Below are 14,536 nucleotides of genomic sequence, written 5' to 3' on the forward strand. Positions count from 1 at the left end.
ATTTAAAGTGCCGGTTAGTGCAAAAATACAGTAAATTTAAAGGGACCAACCATACAAGATAAGAACAAACTCTACTATAGCCGGACAAGCCCTCCACAATGGCCTGGCTAAACACACACCAATGTGTAGCTTTACTCATACTCTACCTGCTAACCACCAGGCTCTGTAAGGCAGACAACACCAAGGCCTCTCCCATCCCCATCCACCTCACTTTACACCGAGCAGTAAAACCCAAAAACCCCATATACACCCACCACACCACACAAGACCACACCCAAACCCATTCGCCCATAATCCCCTCACATCCCCACAAACCAACCAAGCTCCACCCAACAAAACCAAGAACACTAAAAAAACTTGCATACTCCCACCTTGCCCCAATCACACATCAGTCCCTACTTGGCTATTACCTAAACATTAGATCAATGCGAAACAAAGCGCCCCTGATCAAAGATTGGCTGATTGAAACTAACCCTGACCTCGTCCTTCTCACCGAAACCTGGTTATTATCAGACAAAGATATTATCATAAAAGATTGTCTACCACCGGGATACAAGATTCTCTCTCTTGCCAGAACATGGGGAAGAGGAGGAGGACTTGCAATAATCTTCCGAGACCACCTAAAAGGTACCATACTCAACACAATATCTTCGCCCAACTCGGAAATCTTGACCATCTCCCTAACTTCAAATTCTCTGCCCTCCTCACTAACCATAACTTTATTCTACATACCCCCAAAAAAATGGACCACGATCAAAGAGAACTTCGCAGAATCCCTCCTAACCAACTCTTTAACAAGCCCCTATAACCTTCTATGCGGGGACATCAACCTACACCTTGAAAAAACGGACCAACCAGAAATAGCAGACTTTTGGTCTCTGCTCTCCCAATTAGGATACGAAAAACATCCCCCTGTCACAACCCACCAAGGAGGTCATCAGTTAGATCTGGTGACTCTCTCCTCCAAGGAACTATCCAACCCCACATTCTATTGGAAACAAGGAAACTGGTCAGACTCCCTCTGGTCCGACCACCGCCTATGTACCTTCTCCATCGGATGCCAAAACAAACCCCAAAAAAGCGGCAAAACAAGATCAATCAAAACCCACACTACTAGAGGAAAGATTGACCCAACAGAATTCTGGTCCCACTTCGAAATTAACACCATTCCTACCGAACAAACGGAACAACTCATGACATCCTGGATCCAGACCAGTACCAACATACTAAACGAGATTGCCCCCCCAAAAACCCGCAAAATTAGAACCCCCAACCAAGAAGGCTGGTTCGACCATGATCTGCTGCTATACAAGAAAGACCTTAGGAAAGCGGAAAGATTATGGCAAAAAACGGGATCCCCTGAACACAAATCGGCCTGGAGACAAAAAGTAAAAAATTACAAAACCCTCACAAATGAAAAAAGAAAAAACTTCTACTCCATCAAGATCGGAAACATAAAAACCAACAGCAGCAATCTCTTCAAACTGGTCAATGACCTATATAACTTAGAGACCCACACAAACACACACGAAGAATCCACCTTAACTCCTGACTCCCTCGCTGACTTCTTCAACACTAAGATTCAAAAACTAAGATTAACACTACCCCCCAGCCCCAACCCCCTCGAGCGGTTCCCCATTCTCCCAGACAACTACTTATCAAACCCAGACCTAGGAGCCAGAGCTGACCTCAGTTGGAAACAATTCGCAGTAATCGACTGGCAAACCTTTAACTCTTACTACAACAAATATACGCACTCCCATTGCAAATTAGACACATGCCCACCAAATATCATGAAAACGGCACCCCCCTGCTTCAAAGCAAAAATGATGACATGGGTTAACTTTCTACTATCCTCAGGAAACTTCCCGTCTGAGCAAGGCCACATTATGATCACCCCTATTATAAAAAATGCGAATGAACCACCCAATTCCCCATCTAACTATAGACCGATTGCCAGTATCCCCTTATTCACCAAAATTGCGGAGGGGCTGGTAAAGGCGGAACTCTCTACATACCTAGACAAATTTAACATACTCAGCGACTGTCAATCAGGCTTTCGCACTGACCACAGCACGGAAACCATCTTAGCTTCCCTTCTCGACCACCTCCACACGCTCTTCACTCAGGGCTCAAGTGCCTTAATCATACAACTTGACCTGAGCAGCGCTTTTGACCTGGTAGACCACACCATCCTCCTAGAATGCCTGGCACACATTGGCATCTCAGACCAGGTCCTTAACTGGTTTCAGGGGTTCCTAAGAAATAGATCCTACAAAGTATGCAAGAACAACTCTTTCTCTTACAGCTGGGACAACACCTGCGGGGTCCCGCAGGGCTCCCCCTTATCCCCCTCCCTTTTCAACATCTACCTGGCCTCCCTAGGCAACCTTCTTCATAACCTCAAGCTCAAATTCTTTATTTATGCAGACGACATCACAATATCCATCCCACTCACTAACTTGTCACATGAAATACTCGACCACACTACAAACATTCTCAACCAAATCGAACTCTGGATGCTAGCATTCAGACTGAAATTAAACCCCGATAAATCTAAATTCTTCCTAGCCACCCCCAATGACAAAATCAAAGAAACCACAATTCAACTGAAAGGTACGACCTTCCCCCTCGAACCAACCTTAAAAATCCTGGGAGTCACGCTGGACAAAAACCTTTCCTTAGAAAAGCACACCGACCTCGTCGTCAGAAAAAGCTTCTCTGCACTTTGGAAACTTCGCACCATAAAAAAATACTTCAATGACACTTCCTTCCGCCTTCTTGTACAATCCTCCATCCTCAGTATTCTAGATTATTGCAACATCATTTACCTTAACGCCACAAAGAAAACAACCAGGAGACTAAAAATAATCCAGAATACCGCCGTGCGCCTCATCTTTGGCCTAAAGAAATGGGAACATGTCACCCCATTCTACCACCAACTCCACTGGCTGCCTTTCGAGTCTAGAGTCCTTTACAAATTCGCATGCTTCTGTTACAGGGCGGTAAATGGGTCCTCACCAAGTTACATCAATCCTCACTTCAACCTCTACCGCACCAACAACAAATCCCGTCGTATTCAGCTGTTCGCCTTCCCCTCACCCAAACATTGTCTCTTCAAAAGATTCCTTGACAGAACTTTCGCCTTCCAAGCAGCCAAGCTGAACCCATGGCTAGCACAAATGATACTAGAGGCCCCCAATTACCTCGGGTTCAGAAAATCACTTAAAACTTACCTATTCCACAAACAAGACCCGAAAGGTTCCCCCCCCCCTGACAATACCTCCCCCCCTCCCCAATCTGGCCCCCTCATGAGGCCTGCTCCTTTTTCTTCCCCTCTTTCCGCATCCTCTGTCTAGTTCAAATTAAGCTGATAAATAATTGAAACTATGTTACTCTGTAATTCTAATAACAAATCTGTAATTCTAATAACAAATCTGTAATTCTAATAACAACTCTGTAATTCTGACAAATAATTGTAAATCTGCCTGTCTATGCAGATCCTAATGTAACTCAATGTAAACCGCCTTGAACTCACATGGGTATGGCGGTATATAAAAATAAACTATTATTATTATTATTATTATTATTCAGACTGGCACTACCTCAGGATTTTTTTTTTTTTAACAGAATAGACTCCACAGGCTCTCAAAGCAGTATGCCTTGCTTGATTTAGGGGGCAAGGCTTACTGCTGAGGCTCCTCTAAAAAAAATGTGGGGAGGTGGAGGAAATGGGGGGAGGGACCCCGCTCGAGACCCATCGGGTTTTAAACCCCCAAGGTCAGACGGACCCCCAAACAGGGCCCACCCAAGCACTATCTGGCCAAAAACAAGGACTAGAAACCCCTAAACAAATTCCAACAGCCCTACCAAGGGAGATGGGCACAACTAACTCAACACCTGCTGGAGACTGAAAGAAGACTGATAGGAATAGGGGAAGGTATCTCTTATGTACTATTCCACAGTTTTGTTTCAGTCTCCACCTGCTGGTCATGATTGCGATATATACCTACTCATAAAGATTAACCTCTACCGGTCTGGAGAGTGCTAAAGAAATTTGCTATTGGTCAATAGTTATTTGGGTCAGATAAATTCCTCACCAACTATCTTGAGGACCATAACTTACTCCATCCCACGCAATCCGGCTTCAGAACTAACTTCAGCACAGAGACACTACTAGGCTCCCTTATCGACACAGCAAGACAACACCTCAGCATTGGAAAAAAAATGCTGTTCATACAGTTGGACCTGACAGCGGCAGTTGACCTGGTAGACCATAACATCCTACTGCAAATCTTGGACTCAATAGGCATCTCAGATAAAGTATACTCATGGTTTGAAGGTTTCTTAAAATCCAGAACATACAAAGTAAAATCAGACAAAGAAAAATCCAAACCTTGGTCCAACCCCTGCGGTGTTCCACAAGGGTCCCCTACTCTTTTCAACCTATATACGGCCTCTCTTGGCATTTACCTGAACAAACAAGGCCTATCCTCTTATAGCTATGCTGATGACATCACCATCCTCATTCCTTTCGACCAACCAATGTTCTTAATGTCAGACACACTACACAGAACTCTAGCTACAGTTACGACTTGGATGGAAGACCACAAACTGAAACTCAACCCAGACAAAACTAAATTCATCCTCCTAGAAAATAACAAAATCCCAACCATAACCAACTTAGAAATCAACTCTATCAACTACCCTTTGCAAACCACCCTAAAACTTCTAGGTATGACTATTGACAGAGGCTGCATCATGCAACCACAAATTAACAAAACAATACAGAAATCTTTCGCAGTTATGAGAAACCTTAGACAAGTCCGAAAATTCTTCGAAAAAACACAATTTCAGCTCCTAGTACAATCTCTAATCCTAAGTATCCTAGACTATTGCAACATCCTCTACCTCCCCTGCCCTGCAATAATGATTAAACAACTACAGACAATTCAGAATACAGCTCTGAGACTCGTCTATTCATTGAAAAAACATGATCACATTACTGAGGCAATCATCAATTCTCATTGGCTTCCAATCCAGGAAAGAATACAATTTAAATTCTACTGTATACTATTTAAAACTATAAATGGAGACAGCCCAACCTACCTAAACGACCGCCTCATCCAAACCACCTCTACCAGGCATAGAAAAACACATACCCCATTCACTTACCCCCCAATCAAAGAAGTAAAATGGAAAAAACTATACAACGGCCTACTGGCCACTCAGACAGCAAAGATAGATAACAAAGTCTCCAACCTATTGACAACAACCCCAGACTACAAGATGTTCAGAAAGGAAATAAAAACTATACTCTTCAAGAAATCCCTTAATAAAGCTTAATACCATGATAAAGCTTAACCCCCCCTCTTACCATCCCCTCCCTAACCCCAGATCCTACTTTTCCCTCTCTTGGAAACCTTCTCTGATCTAACGTTGTAACCCTTCTTCCATAACTCTTTTTGTAATCCGCTTTGAACTGAAAGGTAATGGCGGAATAGAAATCTGTAATGTAATATATTCTTTGATCCACATTTTAATCTTGGGCGTAAGAAAATATGCTTCCATTGCTCAGGAAAATTTCCTGATTGGAGACTAGACAAACCATAGATTGAATAAATGGTAGCAGTGACTGAAGTGATTTTTTAAGAATGCTTGAAGGAATAGGATCAAAAGGCGAGGTTGTGGTATGCAATTTTGATATAAGTCTTTAAAGTTGTTCCGGCTTTGGCAGGTTAAACCTTTCCATATTACTACTTAAAGAATTCTTTGTAAAAGAGTCTAAATCAAGTGTGGTTTCAGAGTTTCCAATGAGAAATGTCTTTCTTAAGTTCCCGATTTTAGTTTGATAAAAGTCTGCTAATTCTTGAGTGGTTGGTAGTTTTGGTCATTTGGTTCATGGTATGTTGTTAGTGCTTTCAATGTTCTATATGTTCTACGCAGATTGTCTTGACCTTCTTCCCTGTACCATCTTTTTTGCCATGATTGTACCTATCTTCGCTGATTGTACCATCCTTCACCGATTGTACCACTGTTTGCTGATTGTTCCATTTTTTCTCTGTTTGTACCATTTTTTCTCTGCCACTTATTTTCTCTGATTGTACCATTGTACCATTTTCGCTGATTGTCCAGCCCTTCTTCGTTGTAAACCACCTCGAACTACTATGGCTTTGGCGGTATATAAGAAATAAAATTGTTATTATTATTATTATTATATAAAGACGGGGAAGATTTTTGGGAAAAAGACTGGCCTTAGAAGAAATGTTACCCATAAGTTACAGAAACGAAGTAGATTTGAGGTAGGACAAGTTTGTCTTACAACCTACTTTGGAAGTCAGGGCCAATCAATGCCCAGTGTGGATACTGAAACTGGAATGGTGGGAGTTCTAAGAAAATGCAAGGTGGTTGGGTTGCCTGGTAGAGAAATAACCAAGCATATTCTGTAGGCCTACAAAGCAGGCCACGGGAGAGAAAGTGCTTGTGACTATGAGAAGTGACTTTGAATGGTTATTTACCTCTGACCTGTGGAGGGAACAGGGTATATATTTCTTTGCTTGTAAATAAATATACCTCTAACCCCTATGTGGCTGCATTTATAAAGGGCCCAGGCCTGTCTTCAGATGCTACCACAGTCCACCAAGGCAGTAGCTTGCTTCCTGTCATTTCTGAATCAAGCAATGCTCTTATTAGCCAGTCTTTTAATTCACTGAAGGCACCTCAACCCCAATAAGACGCCAAAAAGGAAACAAGGGAGGACTTGGACACCTCCAAGTATTTCCTAATAATCTTTCTACTCAATCAGTTCTTTCTGGTATGCTGAGAGGAAAGTTACTAGTGCTAAATGGATACAGCTTATCTGGCTTGTCTAGCCCAAAACCTGCACTGTGGGCTATCACCATCTGCTCAAGACATAAATACTGGATATTTGAGCCCGTAAGGCAGTGTATCGCAAACTGAGATGCCAGGAAGGAGGAGAGGCACCAGCGCTGGCTGACTTCCTACAGGACGTACCTCTCACAGCGAGAGGCCCATCCTGTAGGAAGTCAGCCACCACCAGCACCTCGCCTTCTCCCTGGTATCTCCTTTTCTCCGCGTGTCTTTTTTTTCTTTTGCCGCAACCCCCACTGGCGGCTCAGGGCCCCATCTAGAGGGCCTCCGCGTATACATGGACATCTCCACAGCCTCCGGTTTAATGTGCTGCCACTTGAAAAGTTTGCAAGACACTGCTGTAAATTGGGCAGACTGGATGGACCATTCAGGTCTTTATCTGCTGTCATCTACTACTATGTTACTATGTTATAAATAGGTGAATCACATAAAGCTATTTTATTTCTCCATTTCCATCTACTGGTCTATAGACACAAACCACAGGTTCTAGACTGATTTGGTGAGGTTGGTGGCATAGCGATGGAGGGTAGCGCCCGGGGCGGTGTCACCTAGAATCGCTGTGCTATGTGCCTTACTTTTCCCTAGCACTCAAGCGCCCACTCCCTACGTACCTATTCAAAATGTTTGCCAGCGCGAGCAGCATCTTGCACCTCCTGCACATGCCGGCCTCGGTTCCCTTCTGATGTCATGTCCTGGTCCCGCAACCAAGAAGTGATGTCAGATAGGAGCCAGGGCCAGCGTGAGGTGGTGGAAGATGTTGCTCACATTGGCAAACATTTCAAGAGGTAAGCGAGGGAGTGGAGGAAAGGTGCCCTCACCAAGATGGCACCTGGGGCGGTCTGCTCCCCGCCTCCCCCCGCCCTCTCACCTTACTCCACCACTGGGTAAGCTCACTACAGAAGGAGAAATGCTGGCTATCTGGGGAGGGAGTGGGGACAGAAGAAGTGATGCTGATCATCTAAGCCAGATGCTGGCTACCTGGGGACAGTAGGGAGCAGAAGAGGAAATACTGGTCACCTGGGAGGACAGTAGGGAGTGGAAGAGGACATAAAGATGCTGTATTAAGGAGAATTTAGGACTTTGAGCTTCCTGAGGGGGGGGCTCAGGGTTGGATGATCACACAAGCATCAGCCACTTTGGCATTTTGGGGAAAATACTTACACGCCTCCTAAAACTCTCATTGACCCCACAGTTGTAAATGGTGCTTTCTTTGCCTCAGTGAGCTCATCTTCTTCATGCTCTTCTTCTCCATTCACTTCAAAACTAGAGTCCTCACCTTCCAGTTCCATTTCTTTCCCTTCAAAAAAAGGCTTCTCATATACAATAATCTGGAGAAGAAAAGAGGCAAGTTGAATGTCAGGGAAGAAAGTATCCAACACATGGAACAAGTTACAGAAGTCAGTTACAGCTAACATAAATGTCAAGGTGAAAGAATCATGGTATATGCAGCATATTGTATACTAAGGTTTCCTTTTTTTTTTGGGGGGGGGAAATAAAGGGACAATAGGGTACTTTTAAAAAAGCAATAAAGTACTACATCTGCTACAGAAAGTGCCCGAAATGAAACTAACAAAAAAGGTAGTATAGCATATTCCTATTAAACAATAAATGATAAGAATATGAACACATTAAGAAAGCAAGTAGAGAACAGCTCATGGAATTCTTAACCCTTCTGCATGTGACTCCCCAAACAGCTCATCCCCTAGGCAAGGCGCATTGGCCAGCCGGTCCTGATGGTTTACGTCCAATTCTGAGGTCCGCAGCCATGCCAACCTTCTCATTGCTACAGAGATAGCAGTAGCACGAGATGTCAGTTCAAAAATATCATAAATAGAACGGACCATAAACTTCCTTAGTTGTAGAAGACTAGAGGTACATTGCTGAAAAGCAGGAAGTTTACGGTCCGGAATATACTTTTGAAAAGAGGTCACCTGTTGAATGAGGTGCTTCAGGTAAAACGAGAAGTGAAAAGCGTAATTACTTGAACGGTTGGCCAGCATGGCATTTTGGTAAAGACGCTTTCCAAATTTGTCCATGGCCTTTCCTTCCCTACCAGGAGGGACAGAGGCATACATACTGGCTCCTGTAGTCTTCTTTAGGATTGACTCTACCAACAAGGATTCATGGGGAAGTTGGGGTTTGTCAAATCCAGGGATTGGAATCACTTTATATAGAGATTCTAGTTTTCTTGGGGCTCCTGGGATTGTCAAAGGAGTTTCAAGATTCTTATAAAAAGTTTCCCTCAAGATGTCATGGAGGGGTAACTTTAAAAACTCTTTAGGAGGTTGGTCAAAATCCAAGGCATCCAAAAATGCCTTGGATTTTTTAGAGTCAGATTCTAAAGGAATAGACAGGGTGTCTGACATCTCCTTTAAAAATTTTGTGAAGGAGGAGTGCTCTGGCTTAGCAGTAGTATCCTGCACCGATGGTTCCTCCTCATCAGATGTGTAATCCTCCTCGGTACCGAGGGGATCATCCGAATCGTCCCACAAGTCAGGGTCCCGTACCGATTGTAAACGGCCCTGGGAAAGTGGAGTCGATGTATCAGTATGTTTAGCCTTGCGTACCGATTTACCAGACCGAGTGGAGACGGTACCAGGGGAATGTAGTACGGTACGGGGTTCAGAGAACAGTACCGGTTCCGACCCCATAGGAGTAGCACGCCGTTTTGGTTCTGCTGACAGAACAGGCATGGACAAAGATTTTTGTGGTGCCGAAACAGTCGATGCCAATAACAGAGGCTGTTCGACAGATGGCACCGAAGGCTCAGTCGGTACCGACACTGGAAGGTTCGGAGACAAGAGAGCCGGAAGCAACTGTTGGAGTTGCTGCTTAAGCTGGACCTGGAGGATAGAGGCAATGCGCTCATCCAACGTTGGTCCCGATGGCACCGGTACCGGTTTTTTCTTGCTCGGTACCTTCGGTGCCGCTCGACGCTCGGGTGAAGTTGATGCCGATGAAGAGGCCGAGACTTCAATGGGAGCGGAGCGTTTACGGGGCCGGCGCTCAGTCTGCAGGACTTGGCTCACTGCATGCTCGACTGGCTGGCCTAGAACAGTAGGGGAAGGCTTCTTAGCCAGCTTACCTACAGGAGTCGACACCGACGATGGATCTGGCGGTGCCGAGGTAGTCGGAGTCGATTTGGAGGAAGTCGTCGACGTCGATACCGGTGCAACTTCCATAGCGGTACCGAAAAGGATCCGCTGCTGAATTTGTCTATTTTTTAAAGTTCTTTTTTGTAAAGAACTACAGCGGGTGCAGGTTTCAGCCCTATGGTCCGGACCCAGACACTGGAGGCACCACTTGTGTGGGTCGGAAAGGGAGATAGGGCGTGCACACCGCTGACACTTTTTGAAACCCGGTGACGGGGGCATGAAGGGAAATACTGCTGTAGCAAAATCGAAGCCCGAGGCTTCGATGGTGCCAACAGGCCCCGCCGGGTCAGATTCGACAAAAAAAAGGAAAAATAAGAATTTTTTTTTTTTTTTTTTTACACAAAAGGTAAAAAAGAAGGAAAGAAATAAAATATGAAGAGAAAATTACGCGCGAGCGGGAAGGCAAGTGAAATAGAAAAAAACTTCCAACAGCCGTTGGAAACACGCGTCTTCTTAGCTCCGCGGAATTAAGAAAACTGGGGACCGCGCGCCTCTGTCGGGCGGGAAGGCACTTGCGCACGCGCGGTGCGGCCTAGCTAGAACTTTCTAAAGTTCTTAGAGTGCAATCACTCTAAAATTGTCCGTACCGGGGCTCCGTCGGTGCCGTCACCCATCAGTCAAGAATATGCTGCCTGCTTGTCCTGGGATAACTATCTTTTCTTTTCCAAAGAACTGTTAAGTCATAAAAATGCGGTGATAAACAAATGGGTTTTTAGCTGTTTCTTGAACTGGAACTGATCAATGTATTGTCACAACTGACCCACCAAAGCATTCTTAGCATAAATAGTAGAAATGAGACACCTGATTGTTTGCAGCTACTATATCGAGTGGACAAGGTTAAAATTAATGCATCTACAGGATTTGAAGAGCATTTCAGTCTACTGTTTGAGGCCACAATGGAGGACTTTGGGGGTCAAAAGTGGCCCTGGGCTGTGTTCGAGACCACTGACTTATACCAACTATGATAATAATAATAATAATAACCCAGGGAGTTCTAGGTGTTCACATCAATTAATCAAAGTCACAAACAACAATGTCGTTGAGGTTAGAGGGAGGAGGGATATACAAGTCTTTGAGGATAGTAGATAGGGAAAGTACGATAAGATGGAGTAAGAGGCGATTTCAGTTCATTGGTGGGAGGGGAGCAGTGGAAGAAGGGTTATTAAGGGTTTTGTCTGTGGAATAGGTGGGTTTTGAGTAGTTTTCTGAAGTTGAGGTAGGTGGGGGCCTCGAGCACAATTTGGGCTAGCCATGGTTTCAGTTTAGCCGCCTGGAAGGCGAAGGTTTTGTCGAGGAACCTTTTGAAATGACAGAGTTTTAGGGAGGGGAAACATAGTAGCATAGTAGATGACGGCAGATAAAGACCCGAATGGTCCATCCAGTCTGCCTAACCTGATTCAATTTAAATTTTTTAATTTTTTCTTCTTAGCTATTTCTGGGCAAGAAACCAAAGCTCTACCCTGTACTGTGCTTGGGTTCCAACTACCGAAATCTCTGTTAAGACTTACTCCAGCCCATCTACACCCTCCCAGCCATTGAAGCCCTCCCCAGCTCATCCTCCACCAAACGGCCATATACAGACACAGACCGTGCAAGTCTGCCCAGTACTGGCCTTAGTTCTTCAATATTTACTATTATTTTCTGATTCTAGATCCTCTGTGTTCATCCCACGCTTCTTTGAACTCCACCACCTCTCTCGGGAGCGCATTCCAGGCATCCACCAACCTCTCCGTAAAGTAGAATTTCCTAACATTGCTCTTGAATCTACCACCCCTCAACCTCAAATTATATCCTCTGGTTTTACCATTTTCCTTTCTTTGTTCTTGTTCTACGTTAATATCCTTCAAGTATTTGAACAGCTGAATCATATCCCCCCTGTGCCTGGTTTATGATGCTGGCGTAAATGTTCATGTCTAGACTGTGAAAGAATGAATGTAAATCATAGCACTGTAAAGCTTGCATGTGGTGTGCCCCACCCGCTAATACATGCCACTGAAGATTGGCACATGTCCTAAATAGTATTTAGCTGAAACCTGCTCAAGTGGCCATTTATGTCATAAGATGCTGCTTCTAATAACGGTGCCATAAGTGCCTCTACCGCCCCCTAACAATTGCTTCAATCGGTGAAGTAATTGACCGTGTCAATTAAAAACCAATTATAATGCTGTTAAAAATACATAGAGGAGCCATAGGCGTCTGCAAGAATGGCACCATTGTCCTGACTAAAGAGGCGCCTTCCAGCTCCTAAGGTCACTGTAGGTGTGCTTAACGCTTGAACTGATCTTAGGTGCCGTTAGGCACCTCTCTAGACGCGATTCTTGTCAAAGATAGGCGTCAGAAATGTAGGCCTTTAAAAATGGCACCTACCTTTCACATAGCTGCGATTCTCCAAATGGCGCCATTGCGTGATTGACACACAATCGGTGCTGCATCTGGCCCTAAATGACTAGAATACTGGCATTTGTGTTAGCTTTCACAGCTAAATCTTGGCAGCATCTTATAGAATGACCCCTACCTGTCTAACCTTTCATAGCCATAGGCTCAGCCTGCCCACAGCAATTAAACTTAGGTGGCAACATTTAGCCACTGAACTGAGGAAAGGTAACCAGGTAAACTCCCTTTAAGTGGAACTGACAGAACATACTCCTTCCTTTTACTAAGCCACGGCAGAGGTTTCTAAATGCTCCGACACTTATAGAATTCCTATGAGTGTTGGAGCAGCATCAGAGCATTTAATAGGGGGGGGGGTGTCAGGGATAGTTACCTAATGTCAGTACCCTCTAAGTACAGATCTTCAACATCTAATGCCTGTATAAAGGGTTTTAACTAAAGCATACTTTTTTAATTTACATTTTGCATAATTTTATGAATAGCAGTAGTCATTTTTATTTTACCTTTGGTTCACTTGGAGTTTCGACCCTGCGGCCACCCTTCAGAAAAAAAGACATAAAAGTAGCTGAATGAGTTTCAAAGAAAAAAAATCATATGCACTGTTTGTATCACTTCCATATAACTGACAAAGGGCAAACAAAGTATTTAATATACAGTCACATATCAACTAAAGGTTAGTTAGGAATCTTTATTAAAAATTTCTATACTGCTTATAAGTGACTCTTGTGCTTCCACTTCTCATTCATGGCAGCTTGGAACAGTGGGGACAGCCTAGAGAATGACATGAGGACAAATTTTCCCCATCCCTGCGGAATCTCTCATTCCCCGTCCTATCCCCTTGAGTTCTGTCCCTGTCCCATTCCTTTAAAAACTATCATTTGCACAAGCCTCAAACACTTTACATTATATTACATTACATTAGGGATTTCTATTCCGCCATTACCTTGCAGTTCAAGGTGGATTACAAAATAATTATCCAAGATGTATTACAACAAGAACTTACAAAAAAAAAAAAAAAAAAGTTGGTTAAAAAAAAAAAAAAAAAAGTGTTTGAGGTTTTTGCAGTTAAGGCAGAGCTAGCTGGAATGGGACAGGGACAGAACTCGTGGGGATGGGACAGCGATATTGAGATCCCATAGGGATGTGGACTAATTTGTCCCCGTGTCATTCTCTGTACAGCGCATTCTATTAACCACCTTCATCGCTCCACTTCCAGTGTGCAAAAGCGTCACTTCCGAAAAATCTCAAGAACTTCCAAAAGCCCAAGTATCCCCCCAAATATACACATCCTAAATAAATACATGTTAGGCCAGACTGTATTCAACCGGTACATCCACTATTGCTCTTTCTGATGCTGTTTATATAGCAATAGTTGTAACTTTTTGATCTTGCTTTTTAGTGAATGATTACTCATAAGCATTTTAACTTTCTTTTAAAGTGTTACATTTGATTAATGACTGTATCTGACTTTATAGTGAGTAGCACCAGAGGAGAAGGAATTTGAGACGCGGGAAAACAAGTGAAGCAAAAAAAAAAAAAAAAAGCTACAGTGGGCCTCCAAGAATAAATTGCATCCAAACTTTAATGAGAGACCCAACATGGTGTGCATGTGTTAGGAGCCCATTAAAAGCAATATAGGGATGTAGGTACTGTATATGTATAAAAAAATGTAACTTCAAAAATTATTTTCTAAAGTTAAAATTAATTTGATACATATAAACTAAAACAGTAATCAAATCAAAAACATACAATCATGAATTTAAATAAAGCAACTTCTGGGAAAATTTTGCAAACGTAATAAGAAAAAATGCTGCCAAGGCTCTCTGTTAAATCAAGCAGTTAGCAAACACACAGAATTTTTATCTTGAACTACTAGACCACTCACTTCCCTTTTAAAAAGCTTCAAATAAATGTGTTTCTCTTTTATATCTAAATCTGGAGTTTACTTAATTTTATCAATCAGCTTCCACCTCATAAATGACATTTATTTTATTGACTTTAGCTTTTATGTTTTAAGTGTGCTGAGACTGAGAAGTCAAATGGCATCATCCAGACTGTACATATTTACCACAGTGTTGTCTGATAATTCATCACATCTC

The 14,536-nt window shown here is 43.3% G+C and overlaps 1 protein-coding gene across 1 annotated transcript in view; it reads right to left on the reverse strand.

The window, feature by feature from the left end:
* Positions 1–14,536, reverse strand: part of CRYBG1 (crystallin beta-gamma domain containing 1) — a 419,422-nt gene that overhangs the window by 80,500 nt on the left and 324,386 nt on the right. The window contains 2 exon segments of the mRNA XM_033939447.1: positions 8,053–8,219; positions 12,941–12,976. Coding sequence (XP_033795338.1) covers positions 8,053–8,219; positions 12,941–12,976 — 203 coding nt within the window.

This window comes from Geotrypetes seraphini, chromosome 3, assembly GCF_902459505.1.
Source record: "Geotrypetes seraphini chromosome 3, aGeoSer1.1, whole genome shotgun sequence".
In the NCBI taxonomy this organism is placed as follows: domain Eukaryota; kingdom Metazoa; phylum Chordata; class Amphibia; order Gymnophiona; family Dermophiidae; genus Geotrypetes; species Geotrypetes seraphini.